This window comes from Carlito syrichta, unplaced genomic scaffold (assembly GCF_000164805.1).
Source record: "Carlito syrichta isolate Samal-C Ts95f unplaced genomic scaffold, Tarsius_syrichta-2.0.1 Scaffold304601, whole genome shotgun sequence".
In the NCBI taxonomy this organism is placed as follows: Eukaryota; Metazoa; Chordata; class Mammalia; order Primates; family Tarsiidae; genus Carlito; species Carlito syrichta.
The window spans coordinates 93,729-109,225 of record NW_007248697.1 but is presented as its reverse complement, the minus strand read 5'-3'; the positions used below and the strand labels follow the sequence as shown (position 1 = coordinate 109,225).

General features: G+C 40.4%; 1 protein-coding gene across 1 annotated transcript; it reads left to right on the top strand.

Moving 5' to 3' along the window:
- Positions 1 to 13,852: 13,852 nt before the first annotated feature.
- SERTM1 (serine rich and transmembrane domain containing 1) lies at positions 13,853 to 15,271 on the top strand. Its single transcript, XM_008060367.2, has one exon. The coding sequence runs from the start codon at positions 13,964 to 13,966 to the stop codon at positions 14,291 to 14,293; it is 330 nt and encodes a 109-aa protein (XP_008058558.1). The 5' UTR covers positions 13,853 to 13,963; the 3' UTR covers positions 14,294 to 15,271.
- Positions 15,272 to 15,497: the final 226 nt, after the last annotated feature.

Below are 15,497 nucleotides of genomic sequence, written 5' to 3'. Positions count from 1 at the left end.
TGCAAGTATCTCAGCTTACAGGAACCCGTAACCAACAAGTTACTGAGTAGGATGACTCTCTGAAGCACCACTTTGTAGTCACAAGACCTCATCTCTACAATAAATCAAAAAATCAGCCGGGCATGGTAGCGTATGCCTGTAATTCCAGCTGCTTGGAAGGCTGAGGTGGAAGGATCACCGGAGCCCAGCAGGTCGAGGCTGCGGTGGCCGGGAGCGGCCACTGCACTCCAGTCTGGGCGACAGAGTGAGACTCCAACTCAAAAAAAAAAAAAAATTTGTACAAAATGTAAGCACTCGCTTTTCCTGTGCTGATTTTCTGTTGAATTTCTCGAGCTTGATTTGGTTTGGTTTAGCCTTGAGACAGAGAGACTGACGGTACTATGGCGTATGATATTTCTGAAAGTAGTGGGTTATAGGTGGTGTGCCCAACAGTGATCATAGATATTTGCCTTGACTCTTGACCCTTCTGATTTCCACAGATGAGCACAATGCCATGGATTGGGATTACAAGGGCCTTGCAAGTTTCAAAGGTTGGGATGATCATGAGTTGAATTGAGGAATACTTTAAATTTCAAAAAACGTATTCTGTTTCATATTCAGTCAGAGCTTCAGTGACTCATTATGGCAAGCTCTCTTGATATGTATTGTGCCCTTCACAACAATGTCTTATAACCCTCCAGCTCTAATCTCGAGGACATATTTCAGTACTGACCACATATTTCTCTAGCCTTTCCTCAATTATTCTAGTGAACACTTGACTAAAGAAAATCTTAGCTGTGTTGGATATCATTGAATGACAACATTGACTGATCAAAAAGCATGAACCAAGTTTACTCTGCAACCTGAAACTATTAGTTTTATTACCATAATTTAAATATTTATAAAATTAGGGAGAATTTATTGTTATTCTTTACTGTTGAGTTCTTACCCCTTTGAGTAATCTTCATAAATTTATGAAACATCATTTATTCGTTCATTTGATAAATATTATTTTGCCTGTAGAAGTAGAATAAATATGGGCTATCTCTCCAAGAAGCTTCAGGTTTCTTTATTCTTTCATTCATGCAGCCATTCAACACTCATTGATCACCTTTATGCTGTACTCTGTGCTAGTCTGTGGGTATAAAAGTAAGTGAAATTTCAGTCCCTTCTAGGAGTTCACAGTCTATCAAAGCAGACAGGTAAGTGCATATAATAAGTATAACAAAATATAAATACTAGTGTAGAATGCACAGGAGACAGCTAGAACTTTTGATAGAGAAAGTAGATGGGCATTTTTATTAGGTGAATAAACTAGGCAAAAGAGAGGAGGGATGGCTTGAGTAGAGACTTGAAGAGAATAAATTGGATTTAAGGTTGAGTTAGAGAGAAGACATTGCACATATAGGGATTAAGCATAAGTTTTGTTTGTTTGTTTTGAGTTGGAGTCTCACTCTGTTGCCCAGGCTGGAGTGCAGTGGCAAGATCTCAGCTCACCGCAACCTTAACCTCCAGGGCTCAGGTGATCTGTTTCAGGCTCCCAAATAATTGGGACTTCAGGCACCCACCACCACACCCAGTTCATTTTATGTAGCAACAAGTTATCACTGTGTGTTCCTTAGGTTGGTCTCAAACTCTGGGGTACAAGCAATCCTCCTGCCTCAGCCTCCCAAAATGTTGGGTTTACTGGCATGAACTAGCATACCTGGCCGAGTAATTTTTAAAAATTGGGAAATTGAGAACAGTTTGGTATGTCTGGAACACGAATCTTAGATACAGCATCAAAAATGAGACTGTAGAAGTAGCCTAATAGCCTGTGGCCAGAAAATAAGGAACAGATAATAGAGGAAGGATCTTTTAGGTTTCTTAATCAAGGGGGTAACTATAAAATTATAGGTGCATTAGACTGGTCCACATAATGATAATATTTCATCCCTTCCTGTACATTGTTAACAAGTTTCTCTCGAATGTATGATGGAATGCATCAAAGAATATAGCTTTTCTTAACCAAAGGCAGTACCACTGACCCTGACTTGTACATTGAGTTTTTCCCATGAGGAGTCATGAGTGACTCTTAATATCTTTATTGTCTCTTACCTATTACCACTTGAAACCATTTGTACATGTTTAAGTGACAGCTGGTTAGGATTATTCTTATATAGTAGCAGCCCATCATATTCCTGCTAATTAGGGAATATAGCTTTGGCTACCAGTAGCTGCCTCTCATGCCTTTGAACCTAACTCTTGTATGAAATTAAAGCTAACCAAAACATCCTTTAAGACCTTCTTTCTTACCAATGCCACTGGGGAGCTTTAACATAGTATGTATACAATTCATGCAACACTCGATTATTCAGAATTTGACCTCTTTATAGTCAAATTCTTGGTGACCCATCATAAATTCAGTCATCAAAGTACAGTGAGATCTTATGTTAGTCAGTGGAAGGTGGATTTTACTACAGTAACAAGCCCCAAATCTCAATGTCTTAAAACAACAAAAGTTTGTTCATGGTGACATGAATGTCGAAGGAGCCAGCAAGGGATGAAGGCATTCACTGTGTTCATTCAAGAGCTCAGATGGAGAAAAGCTGGCAGATACTTATGCAATTGTAGAATCGCTACAGCAGAGGGAAGGGATGTGAGGACTATCAAATTTGGAGGTGCAGAAATATAGACGTGAATTCCAGCCCCACCTCTAGGTGATTGGATAAACTTGGGCAAGCCTGGAGAATCTTTAAACTTTAATTTTTTCATATTTTAAAAAAGGTGAGCCGGGCTCGGTGGCTCAGCCTGTAATCCCGCGCCTTTGGGAGGCTGAGGTGAGTGGATTGCCTGAGCCTGCAGGTTTGAGACCCGCCTGGGCAGCAAGACCTCATCTCTACAATAAATCAAAAAATCAGCCGGGCGTGGTAGCGCATGCCTGTAATTCCGGCTACTTGGAAGGCTGAGGTGGAAGGATCGCTGGAGCCCAGCAGGTCGAGGCTGCGGTGGCCGGGAGCGGCCACTGCACTCCAGTCTGGGCGACAGAGTGAGACTCCAACTCAAAAAAAAAAGGTGGGTGATCATAATAACTACTATAACAAGATGTAGAGATTAGAGGAAATGCACTTAAGTGCACACCCCAAACTGGTACACACTTTTATGTAGTAAATATCAGCAGCTTTATTTATGTTATTGTTGTTTTCCCAGACTGACTTGTCTGGAAATTTTTTGTCCTCCACAAGTGTCCTGGGTTTGCCTTCCTCTGCCGATCGTGTTCTGAAGACGGATTGCTACTCCATAGTGACTGGGAGATGCTCTCTTCCCCCCTCCCCTCTACCTCCCACCACTCTCATGACAAGATGTGTCCTTATGTCCCAGCCAACCTCGAGTGACAGGTGAATGTGTTTTTCTGACCAAGGTATTCCTATAATTGAATAAAAAACACAGAGTACACAGCCATTAAAGGTGAAATGAAGAGCTCACCCTTGATAAAGGCCATAGTCAAAGTCAGTTAAATTCCTGTGTAAAAGATTACCCATGATTTCCTTGAACAAAAATATATATTTATATTTTTGAAAGAATGTATAGCCATTTTTTAGAGGTTACCACTGTGGTAGTCTGTTTTCTGCAAATAATTCCAAATTATTTTTCATTTTCACCTCCTGACATTTTTAAGTTAAAATACATTCTGGAAGAATTTGAGCCTACACTTGTTTATTGCTTCCATATTGTCTGTGACAGGCCCTGGTTTTGAATCGTTATCTAAAATGACAACAGGCTGCCGGGACTTAATTTCCTCCCACACTTGATAGCCTGCCATATCGTTTTGTTCCATGTTATGAGGAACATGTAGATATTTTCTTTGTTAGCCAGACTTTTAAGTTCACTGTGCTGCCTGCAAGAGAAAGACAGAGCATTCAAGCAGGCTCTGATGCTTTGTTCACACCAAGGATTAGCAAGACCACAGGAAGTCCCATGTGGGGATGTGCTTTTCTAATGAAGGACACAACGTCCTGTTTCTGTTTCCTCCCTTGACAGGTGTACCTGGAAATCCAGGTAGATGAGTGATTTTATAGCCATAAGAGAGCACTTCTGTCTCTTTGTAGAGATAGTGTTTTATGTAATCACTGTCTAAAATCTGCTCATCTGGAACTCACAGGGTACCTACCTATATTCCCGGTCACATAATTGGCGATCACTCAGAAAAAGCACGATTCACATCAACGTTCTCTAATTTTTTTTTTTTTTAGCTATTTATTCACAATGACTAGCTTCAATTTCTAAAGTTTATTGGCTCCTATTTCAGAAGATTCTGACCCTGAACTGTAAGTGGGTGCATGAGGTCAAGTTTAACCTCTTGCTACACTAGAGAACTCACTCAAACCAGGGTGAGCAAGGAGGTGATTGCTAGTTATAAGAACTGTAAGGAGTGTGAGTTCTTTGACCTGTGGAACTTGCTGTTTGCAGCCTATTTGACTTGGCTGCCTATGTAAAACCTCGCACTTCTGTTTAGTTTCTCTGCTGCTACTGTTTCCTAGCCTGGACCACACTGGCTATTGTGGGCTTTCTCTGAGAGTCTCACTGTCTACCCGCTCATTAGTCCTCATTAGAAACCCACTCTCTTGACTCAAGATGTTCTGCAGTCCCAACCTTTGACTGGGTGTTTAAATAGCAGGAGAGATATTCTTGGCTGACCCTGGAGATAACTGACAATTTAAGATGAACATAGATGTCATCCTCGATCCTGAGGCCCAGATGAGATTCAGTCCAGTGGGCTGTGACAGGAGTGGAGTCATGAACGCGGCTGGCAGGCGAGTCACCATTCCTGGTCTTCAGGCCATTCCTGGTCTCCCACCACCATGGTTCCAGTTCCCTGGCTGTGTTAAACTTCCTCTAACTCATTGTCTAATGCTGCACTGCAAGAACTTGTCAATTAGTGCAGCAGTCCCCAACCTTTTTGGCATCAGTGACCGATTTCATGGAAGACAATCTTTCCATGGACCAGTGGGCAGGAGCAGGAGATAGTTTCAGGATGATTCAAGCACATTACATTTATTATGCACTTTATTTCTGTTATTACATGGTAGCATATAATGAAATCATTATAAAACTCACCATAATGCAGAATCAGTGGGAATCCTGAACTTGTTTTCCTGCAACTGGATGGTCCCATCTGAGGGTGATGGGATACAGAGACACCTGAAGTGTGTTGATTATGTCTGGTCTACTCCATAATCTCGTTTCAGTGACTGTCACTGCAGAAAACCCTACTTCACAAAGATAGGGTGTTGGAAATGGAAGCAGGCTTTTCAGTGCTGATCTGACAGGAGGCGGAGCTCAGACATGAAGTCTAAATTCAAGTTTCTTCAGTGGTCCTAATAATGTCCTTTATAGCAAAGCCATCTTTTCTTTTAATTGATGCAAGATCCACTAAGAACTTTGTATTGCATCAAGGAGAGAAATCTTGAAATCTGCATTCTACTTTCTTTTATTATTTAGCTGACTACTAAATGTAATATGGCCCAAACTAGATATATCCAACACTTAGCCTGCCTAAGATGCCAATGACTAAGCATTATTCTTTTTAAATACCCATTTTTACTTCAGAAAGCATCATTATACTTTGAGTATCAGCCATGGAGGACTGGAATAATGAAATAATTTATTTGGCAAAATTCAAATGTATATGCTATGCCAGACACTTGGCTGATATCCAGATGAGATGGGCAATTTGCAGAGGATGTCATCAACTAGGGTGCTAGCTAGCTGTAGTTGTATTATGAGAGACAATGGTTCATTAATTCAAGTAAGTGCTGTGTCTTGATTAAAAATGTCATTAAGTGAAAGACTCTGGAAGTTTGAATCCATGTTGGGAAATGCAAAATTCATAACACTTATGCATATTTGTAATATTTGAATCTACTTTTAGGGAATAGGTTAGAAGGCACCCTGGTTTAAGCAAACACACGTCTACAATTGTCAGTAACGATAGATAGAAAGAGAGGCTTGTGTAATTATTTTGCTAAAACCAAAGTTCTTTTCAGACAACCTATAACAACATTTTTTTTGTCAAATTGTGTCTATACATGTGATTTATGGATAGATAATGATTATTTGGTGTATTCTTATGTGTAAAGATAGAGAATTTGGTACACTGGATAATTTACATTTTTGTCTTCCCTACATCTCGATTATCAAGATATTTTAAGTGGGAATGAAATTTAATGTCTAAGTTATAGAGTGAATGAAATATTTACTGTATATCCATTCTTATGAATGTAAAATATGCATACACAGAACAACACTAGGCATTTATAGGAACATATGCAAACAAAAAGGTTCTCATTAAACACATTGGTCTGGATGCCTATGGGGGAAGGAATTTCTAAACTCTTTCCTGTCCCTTAGAGAGGTTTCAGGGGCACCCAAAAGCCCCTGAAGCCTGAAGATACCTAGTAGTTTACATGTAAAGGATTAAAAAAAAAGAAAACTCTGGATGACTCATTCCCAGAGAGTTATGACAACCATAAAATTAATATTCTAAAAAAAAAATCTTTCTAAACATCACTCTTTTACTATCTTTTATTCCGAACATCACACTATATAGACTATTATGAACATTTCCTAACTGGACAAAAAAAATTTGAAACAATTATTTCAACTATAGAGAAAGTGTGGGACACAATATAAGAGGAACAAGCACCATTCCATTGTCCCACTACAGCATGGTTTAATGAGAATTTTTTTAAAAACATCATCTAGTCTTACTAAAAATAAGCATTTTGTTTACTAATGTCATTATTTAACCAGTTTTAGCTGCTCTGAGATTTTAAAAATACTTTTCTTAATACACTTCCAAAATACTGGAAATGATGAGAGCTAAGTAGGGGAGAGAATTGAGCCTGAAAGTCCTCGTGAAAAATGCAGTGGCTCAGCCTGTAATCCCGCACCTTTGGGAGGCTGAGGTGAGTGGATTGCCTGAGCCCGCGGGTTCAAGACCTACCTGGGCAACTTGGCGAGACCTCATCTCTACAATAAATCAAAAAAATGAGCCGGGCGTGGTAGTGCGTGCCTGTAGTTCCAGCTACTTGGGAGGCTGAGGCTCGCAAGGATTGCCAGAGCCCAGCAGGTCGAGGCTGCGGTGACTGGGAGCAGCCACTGCACTCCAGTCTGGGTGACAGAGTGAGACTCCAACTCAAAAAAAAAAAAAAAATGCTGCAACATCTTGAAAGGCCAACGTTGCTTTTTTACCTTCTTTCCTTTCTTTGATTCATTATGACCTTGCTTATGATCAAGTCATTATTTCTCTGGCTGTTTGCTTTCTCTGTCAATCAAGTATTTAGCAAAGGACCTTTTCTCCTGCTCCCTAAAAGTAGCTTTCATCATTCTGCTGCTACTTAATGTTTCCTTCAACTTTCAAGTTGCTACTTTTCTCATTTGGATTTAGACTAATTATGCTAGCCAAGATGGGTCCAATCTCCCCGAAGTGCAAGAATTCCACTCCTTGGTCTTTTCTAAACTCCATAAAAGAATCATGAAAATGTTATGCCTGGAGCTGGTTTTGTGTTTGACCTTCTTTTTAACTAGAAAATTATCCATTTAAACTATCTTATTCTAATATGGTATCATTTTGAAATGATCATTCTGGCTTGGGCAGTGATTTGGACATAAATCTTCCCATGGAATATAAATATAATAAGAGATTATTAAGAATAATAGTTTAGTTTCCTCAGAAAAGCAGTGCTTTATAAATGGAAGGGACTTATATTTACAATTACTTTTGAGACTGTGCAAGGTAGATGATTGAAACCAGTCTAACTTCCCATAGAAATTGACCCTCCCAGGCTTAAATCTTGAAACTGACATATGTTTTATTTGGATTCCTTTCTCAGGAAATCAACCCTTGCCTATAGTATCAAGGAACTGAAACTCATCAGATCACCATGTCCAGACAATGAGATGCCAGACTCCTTATTAGTTACTAATTCCTCTTCCTTATCCCTCCCTAATTTCTGCGTTCTACATTCCTGCCCCACTACATAAACCCCTGACTTCAGTGGGATGGAGAGGAATTTGAGAATGACTCTCTCCTTCTCCTTGGGTGATATCACCCAAATAAAAGGACTTCTTCCTTGGTAATACTCATTATCTCAGTGGTTGGCTTTCTGTGCTTCATCAAACAACTGGACCCCTGCTGAACCCTAGGCATTTCGGTAATATTATCAAATAGTTATGTTCATAACCCCCCCCTTTTTTTAGTAAGTTGTAATTTATTAGAGGATAGAAAAGTCAACCCTTTTGAAATACTTTTTTTTTTTTAACTTCCCTTAGTCTACACAGTTTTTTGTATATCAAGAAAGGTATATTCTAAATATTCTTAGAATTATACCTTATGTGGATAACTAATTTTAAAACAATTAGAACAAAACAAATTATCTAAAATAAAAGTTCTCTAAGTATAATTTGATTTTTAAAATTTTTCTGAGGAAATATTTTACAGAGCCTAAGAGTAATTAGAGAAAACAAAAGTCATCACTGAAGGAGAGATGTAGGAGATTGGATTGGATCCAAAGCAACCTAATAACCTGCCCTAGAATTGATTTTTAAAATAAATCACTGACATTAAGCTATTGGTTTGTCATTTTTGTCATTTTAACCCAACAAAACATTATGAAAAAGTTCTGATTATATTTTCTGATCATCATTCATTTGAACTATTGATAAAGAAGACTGTAAATTTTAGCGTTTTGTCTTACATCATCTAGTCCAGATCCATAGATTCCAATGCACTGTTCAGAATATTTATCTCTCCACATTTTTCTCATAAGATCGCCTTCTCATTCAATGTGTGAGAACAGATAAAAGCAGCTTATGTCCTTAACCTGGCTTTTTTTGTGTGTGCTCTCTTAATGAGAGTTCATAAAAAATTCTACTCGGCCTCGGCATTATACTGATAAGTAAGGGTGGTTCTCGAATAGGCAAATATATGGATGACTGCATCAGCTTTGAGTAAGGATAGCACAGAAGATAATAAGCTTCATTTTCATACAGTAAGCCCATGGATAGATGTTTGCCACTGGATACAAGTAAAGACTCACATCTAGAGACGGGTGGTGAGGAAGTGTGTATCATCACCAGCTCCAGTCTTCTCTCAGCCAGCGTGACCTAAAAGACCACTAGGCAAAGAGGAAGCATTAAGAGAGAAGATAGTCATGCAAAGGGGATAGGAATGGCTGTGAGGTCTTATATAAAACATGCTATTTTCTCAATAGAACTAAAAACAGCTTTGCTCAGATGTGATAAGGTCCCTTCTGGATTCCGGAAATAAAACTTTCTATGTGTTCTACAGAAGAAAAAAAAAAAAAGAGGTCCAACCCATCAGCTAAAACCACTCATTGCATTACGTTATCAAATTTTCCTTCTGTATACTAGAAAAAGCATTTTATTATGTCATGTTAATACTTTATCACCCCATTCCTCACGGTTTTGGGAGGACCCGCTCTTGGAGTATGACACAGCAGAGCTCGATAATGGTAGAATGCTGATGCAACATCATAACAGCCAGACCACCCTTTTAATAAAGTCTGCAAGGGAACAAACAGCTTGTCCCAGTTTTCCACAACAACAACAACAAAAACCTTTCAAATAGTGTTAGTCACATAGAGATACATTTGAATAAAGATCGGAACAGCCAAAATTGCTGTGCTGCATTTGAGGCTGACAGGTAGGCTGAGTTTTATTAAATCATTGTGTTATAGAAGTCAAGACTATGGCCTAGGCTCTTGCCTGGGTCATCTTGGCCACGTTGGTCTTGCAATGCTTATACCAGGACCCAGAGGTGAAGGTTGATCCACTCTTCTTCCTTTTACGGGAAATGGAGGCACATTCATTTCCATGTACTAGAGTATCCTTTTGTTCTCCCAAAACATTACAATGCTCATCCTCATTTCCTGTGGGAAGGAAAGCTTCCATTCTTTAGAAGAGGTTCTGGGGACATCATACCCAGTGATTTGGAACCAGAGACCCCTAGTCGGCCCTGTTCATGCCATCTCTTCATCTCCCTACCCCGCTGGGCTCATGATGAAAGATCACATGTCCCTCCTTCCTCACTTCAGTAGGTGACTGCTTTTTAACAGATTTCTTCCCAGCACAGGTTTTTATTCCAAGAGACAGAGGGAAAGCTGTCTGACCAGGAGCTGAAACATTTCCATGGGTCTTCCTTTATAATGGTGTGATCCAACTGTCTCATTTTCCTTTCTCAAAAATCACTTTCTGAGGATGGCTAAAAAAAAAAGGGCATCCACATCCCCATGGGGGTTAAGATGTCACCTGAGATGAGTCTGCTGGCGCTACCCCGAGATAGGTCAAGCTATGCATTTAAGATGAAGCCTCTTTCTTCTTTTCTTTAAACCTTATCTGTTTGGAAGCAACAGTCCAAGATGTGTCATCTTGAAACACACGCGTCTGATTTCATTTCCACAGTGCCACCTTCGCCTCATCTCACACTGTCACAATGCCTAACCACACACAGTTTGGTCCATCCTGGATTTTCTACAGTTGTTGTCAAATATAACGTGCGCCAGAGAGAAAGAAGATACACAATTTTTTTTTTTTTGAGTTGGAGTCTCTGTCGCCCAGACTGGAGTGCAGTGGCCTCTCCCGGCTATCACAATCTCCACCTGCTGGGCTCCGGCGATCCTTCTGCCTCAGGCTTCCAAGTAGTTGGAACTACAGGTGTGCGCTACCACGCCAGGCTAATTTTTTTATTTATTGTAGAGATGAGGTCTCGCTGCCCAGGCGGGTCTCGAACCCGCGGGCTCAGGCAATCCACTCACCTCAGTCTCCCAAAGGCTCGGGATTACAGGCTGAGCCACTGAGCCTGGCCAGCCAATTTTTAAAGCATCAATAAGGAAATAAAAATCAATGTTGCTAAATCAGAATGAACTCTTATAGTGCATGTACTCTTTCGTTTACAGTAGATGGAATAGTGAAATGAAATTTGTGTTGCTATCATTGTTAATTAAGAAGTCCTCTGGAAATAGTATTAAATCAATCATATTTGGTGGTGGTGGGATATTTAAAGGAGAAGATATTTGACTGTGAAATGTCCAGTAAGGACAAAAGGCTTCATTTATTTATTTTCCGCCATTTTCAAAGGCCACTTAGAAGAGCAGATGCTTTTCCCAAATCTTCAGAGCCTCATTTCTTGTAAGGTATTCCATAGAGAGTTGAGGCTCATCGTAGGTTCTTGATCTCAAAGAAGGTGGTCTTGTGGATTGGAAAAGCTGTCATGATATATTTGCCCTGTAAAAAGATATTAACAAGTGATCCAGTAGCCAACTGTGAGCTTTCCCACTGAATTCCTGATACCACGTGACATTGTCACATGGTCTTTTCCTCCATTCTCATTCCTAGAAAATGACACAGATTTAGGTAGCAGAGAAGACAACTTCAGAAAAAGCTATGACTTGTACATGTCAGAAGTAGAGGACAGGCAGAGACCTTGGAAGCTCCTCTAGTCTTTCTAGAAGGAGCGTCTACTGATACTTTGCTTAGGATGACCTTTTATTATTCTCTAAGTATGATTATGGAAGCATTATCACATCTTACCTCCCAGAGAGGTAGCAAAGGTAAGTAGTATCGTTGAGCAAATGAAAAAAACGGAACTGTCAAGACTAAACCATGGGCTTGCCCAAAGTAAGTGGCAGAAAGGAACTAGTTACCCAAGTCTTATAATTTTTCTCTTCCCCACCATAGTTAAGAAAACCAAGAACACAGTTCAGGCATAGGTTCTAATCCCTCCTCTGCCTCTATCTAGCTATGCACCCTGAGTAAATCACAACATCTTTGCACCTTGGTTTTCTCACTTGCAAAATGGAAATCATTCCTGCTCTTCCTGCCCTACAAAGTAGTTGTGAGGAACACACAATATTCATAGGCCTTTCCTTATTTGCCCATGCTAGAAAGGAAATGATTTTCATGTTTGATCTTTACTACCAAAACAATAGGAAAATTGAGGCCAGATGGTGTAAGGAGTGGGGATGCAGAAGCCTGGAGCACTGGCTTATCTTCTAATTAGATACAGGACTTTGCCAAATCAATTAGCTTCTTTGTTTCTCTGTTTCCTCCACTACACTAAGGAGATTGTACCAGAACATTTTGAATACTCTTTCTGACCCAATCCGTGAGGTTTCTATCCTAGTTTTCTTTTCTCTGTGCCACACTGCCTCCAGACTCTGCTACATTTCCTAAAGATGAGCGGCTGGAGCATTTATGTGCTGTAAAGGGGTGAGGTATTGCCAAATCAGTGTAACACATTTGCAGTCAAACTAGGATTCTTAAAAAAAAAGAAAAGAATTGTTAGGCGCCTGTAGCAGCCTAATGGAATTAAAATCACCAAGTGATGCGTAATGAGAAGTAGGAGTCAAATTATTTTAGGAACACTTGAGACATGGTCCCTGGCCTACTCAAGAGCTCACTAGGACTCATTAGTCTGTGTGACAGCCAACAGAGGCAGCCCTCTCTGAGGTGTCCCCTCCTTAATAGGGATCATTTGTGTGCCTCAACTCCAGCCACAGTGGCAAATGTCAGCCCCTCTAAGAATCAGTCACTTAATTAGGTTTGCATAATAGAAGGAAAAGGCAAGCTCTCCAGGTACAATGCAAGGCAGGGTTTAGGCAGGGAAAGCAAGGGGCAGAGTGGACGTTTTCCCATTGGCATTGCACCACACTGAAAGCAAGATTTAGAAATTTACCGCAAAATTATATCTACAGACATACAGAGCTAGGAAGAGCATCTTTTTCTAGATTAGAAGAAAGAGAGTTATCTGCTGGAAGGGGAACAATTGCAATCTACAGATTCAATTCAATTCCCTAAGAAGAAATTGTTCCCCCTTATTCACACCCCTTAAAACACAGACACTCCACATCAACCCCCAGCACACACCAACTAGTTTTGCTCGCTTTACAATTCACAGAGTGCTTTCATGTCTGCTATCTTGGTCCATTCATAACACGGTGAGGAGACGGGGCATGTGCTGAGCCATTTTACAGATGAGAGAAGTGTTACTAAGCAAGATGTAGGCAAGTTGCCTGACTTCCCAAATGTAATGAGAATTCGGGTCTCAAACCTCAGTCTCTTGACAGAAAACCTAGTACTCTATCTCCCATTCAAGAGGAATCTAATTTTTGTTCCTCTTCTAAGTGAATCTAGTTTTTTTTAATTGAATGCCTAAAGTATGTGAAACAAAGTACCTAGGTACATTCAAGGAAAAGAGTTATGTAGAAATGGCCCCTGATCACAAGGAGATAAAATTTTTGTAAGCCAATCAGCATATGATAAACATTCAACAAAAAGCAAACCCACACTGGCGGTGATTCTCCAAAGTGTGCTGGAGAGATCCACTTGTCAGGAGTCGTGCCCATGGGCTGGGGAATGCGTGGAATTAATTTTCTGGAGGAGGGAGGTTTGGAGCTAACTCTGTGGGTACTAGTCTCAGAGCAACCAAGGGAGCATCTGTTGGAATCACAGCAGATGGAGCACATCAGAAATGTATTTTCCTTTTTATCTTTAGTTCCTTAGAGAAATGTGGTACCTAGGGGACTGTGGAGAGAAAATAAAAGTTCTTTTTTATGTCACCATTTCTAATATAATGGCATCACCATTACTTATTCCTGAGGGAGCCATTTAATTCTTTTTCCTCCCTAGTGGGTTTCAAATTAGGCCTTAATGAGATAAGAACAACCCAAGATATTTAAATAGGATGTTTTCTGAAGAATGCACTGAGTCGCTTTTTTTTTTTTTTACAGTGTCAATGGACACCTGATTCTCCTGATCCTTTGCTGCCTTTGAAAACCAAGAAGTTTTGTTGTCTAGTTTGATGGCCTGCAATTTCTGCTAACACCGTCGTGGGGGGAGGGGGGGTGGAATGTCAAATTGGTCCTTTTTAGCACCTGTGTGAAACTTTGACTTTTCGTATACTCGCTCCTTTTTTTCACCCCCCATGAAGATGTCTGAACCCGACGCTTCGTCTGGCTTTGCAGGTGGTGTGGAGAATGGGACTTTCCTCGAGCTGTTCCCCACATCCCTGTCCACCTCGGTGGACCCCTCCTCGGGCCACCTGTCCAACGTCTACGTCTATGTGTCCATCTTCCTCAGCCTCTTGGCGTTTCTGCTTCTGCTCCTAATCATTGCTCTCCAGAGACTCAAAAACATCATCACCTCCAGCTCCTCCTACCCGGAATATCCAAGTGAGGCTGGAAGTTCTTTCACCAACCTGGAAGTCTGCAGCATTTCCTCTCAAAGGTCCACTTTTTCAAACCTTTCATCCTGAAGACAATGGAAGAATTCAGCCGTTTGGGCCGTCCCTTACAGAAGGGTCGAAGGAAGTGTCACCTCATGGGAGAAAGAATCCTTTTGGTGTAGACCGGCTTTCCCTGCTCCTTCATCACTGCTTTCTTGTCCATTCGTGATGCTTTCCATGTGTAAATGGAGAAACTGAGGCCGGCAGAAATGAGTGCGAACCTGGGGTTGCATAATTTCACGCAGATGGCTTGACAGATCTGGCTGGGCTTCCTCCGGGTGAGTCATCTTGTGGCACCGTGTTGGACGCGGTAAACTCACCTAAGACAGCCTCTCGGGGATGCTGGACGTGGCCTTGGCACTTCATTTCTCTGATGGAACCGTGAACCCCAGAGAGCCCTCCGAAACTGGCAAAACTAAGTCCAAACTATTGAGAAGACATTTTCGGTGTTTAAAAGATAGAGTGAAGACACCAAATTTAACAAAGAAGAGAGAGTCCGTTTAGATGTAATGTATAACATTTCTAAAACGGGGCATAAAAACGGGCTAAATATTTTCTTTCATTTCACTTGAGCAAATGCAAATCACATTTATGGATGACTGTATGTCATCTGGAAGAGTTCAACTTTCAATAACAAGACGAAGATGTCTTATTATGTGCTTTGTAATGTATTTCTGCTACCTGTTTTTTTTTCTACTTATGTTGTAGCCAGAATGCCCCCGAGGTTGTGGAATTCTTTGTGATAATCTATGTGACTGTTATTAGGAGAAATACCAGAAGAGACACCAAGAAACTTTTACTTTATATTGATAATTTCCATCAGTGGGAATTAAGCATAGGGGAAATAATCACTTAGTTGTATTTTATGCAGTAATAACTCTCCACTGTCATGGATGTCCCTTTATTCAGTTTCATAGTCTTTATCATTTTAGTCAGAATTATATGGAGGCTTCGTGATGCCAGATGTCTGTTCACTCACAGGAGATTGCAAAGCTTAAAGATTAAACTGAAAATATACATGTTATTATATACTCCATGAATGTCACGTCTCTGATAATTAGTTGTTGTATGTTAATATAATACTCTGTGATAGGATTCCAGGATGTGGGTTTGCATTAAAAATTATAGACACTCTGCCAGACAAGGTGGCTCACACCTGTAATTCTAGCACTTTGGGAGGCCAAGCAGAAGAATGTCTTTGTGAACCCAGGAGTTCAAGAACAACCTGGGCAAC

Bases quoted from the DNA above. Each gene is read 5' to 3' on its own strand.
- SERTM1 (XM_008060367.2), top strand. From the start codon at position 13,964: ATGAAGATGTCTGAACCCGACGCTTCGTCTGGCTTTGCAGGTGGTGTG.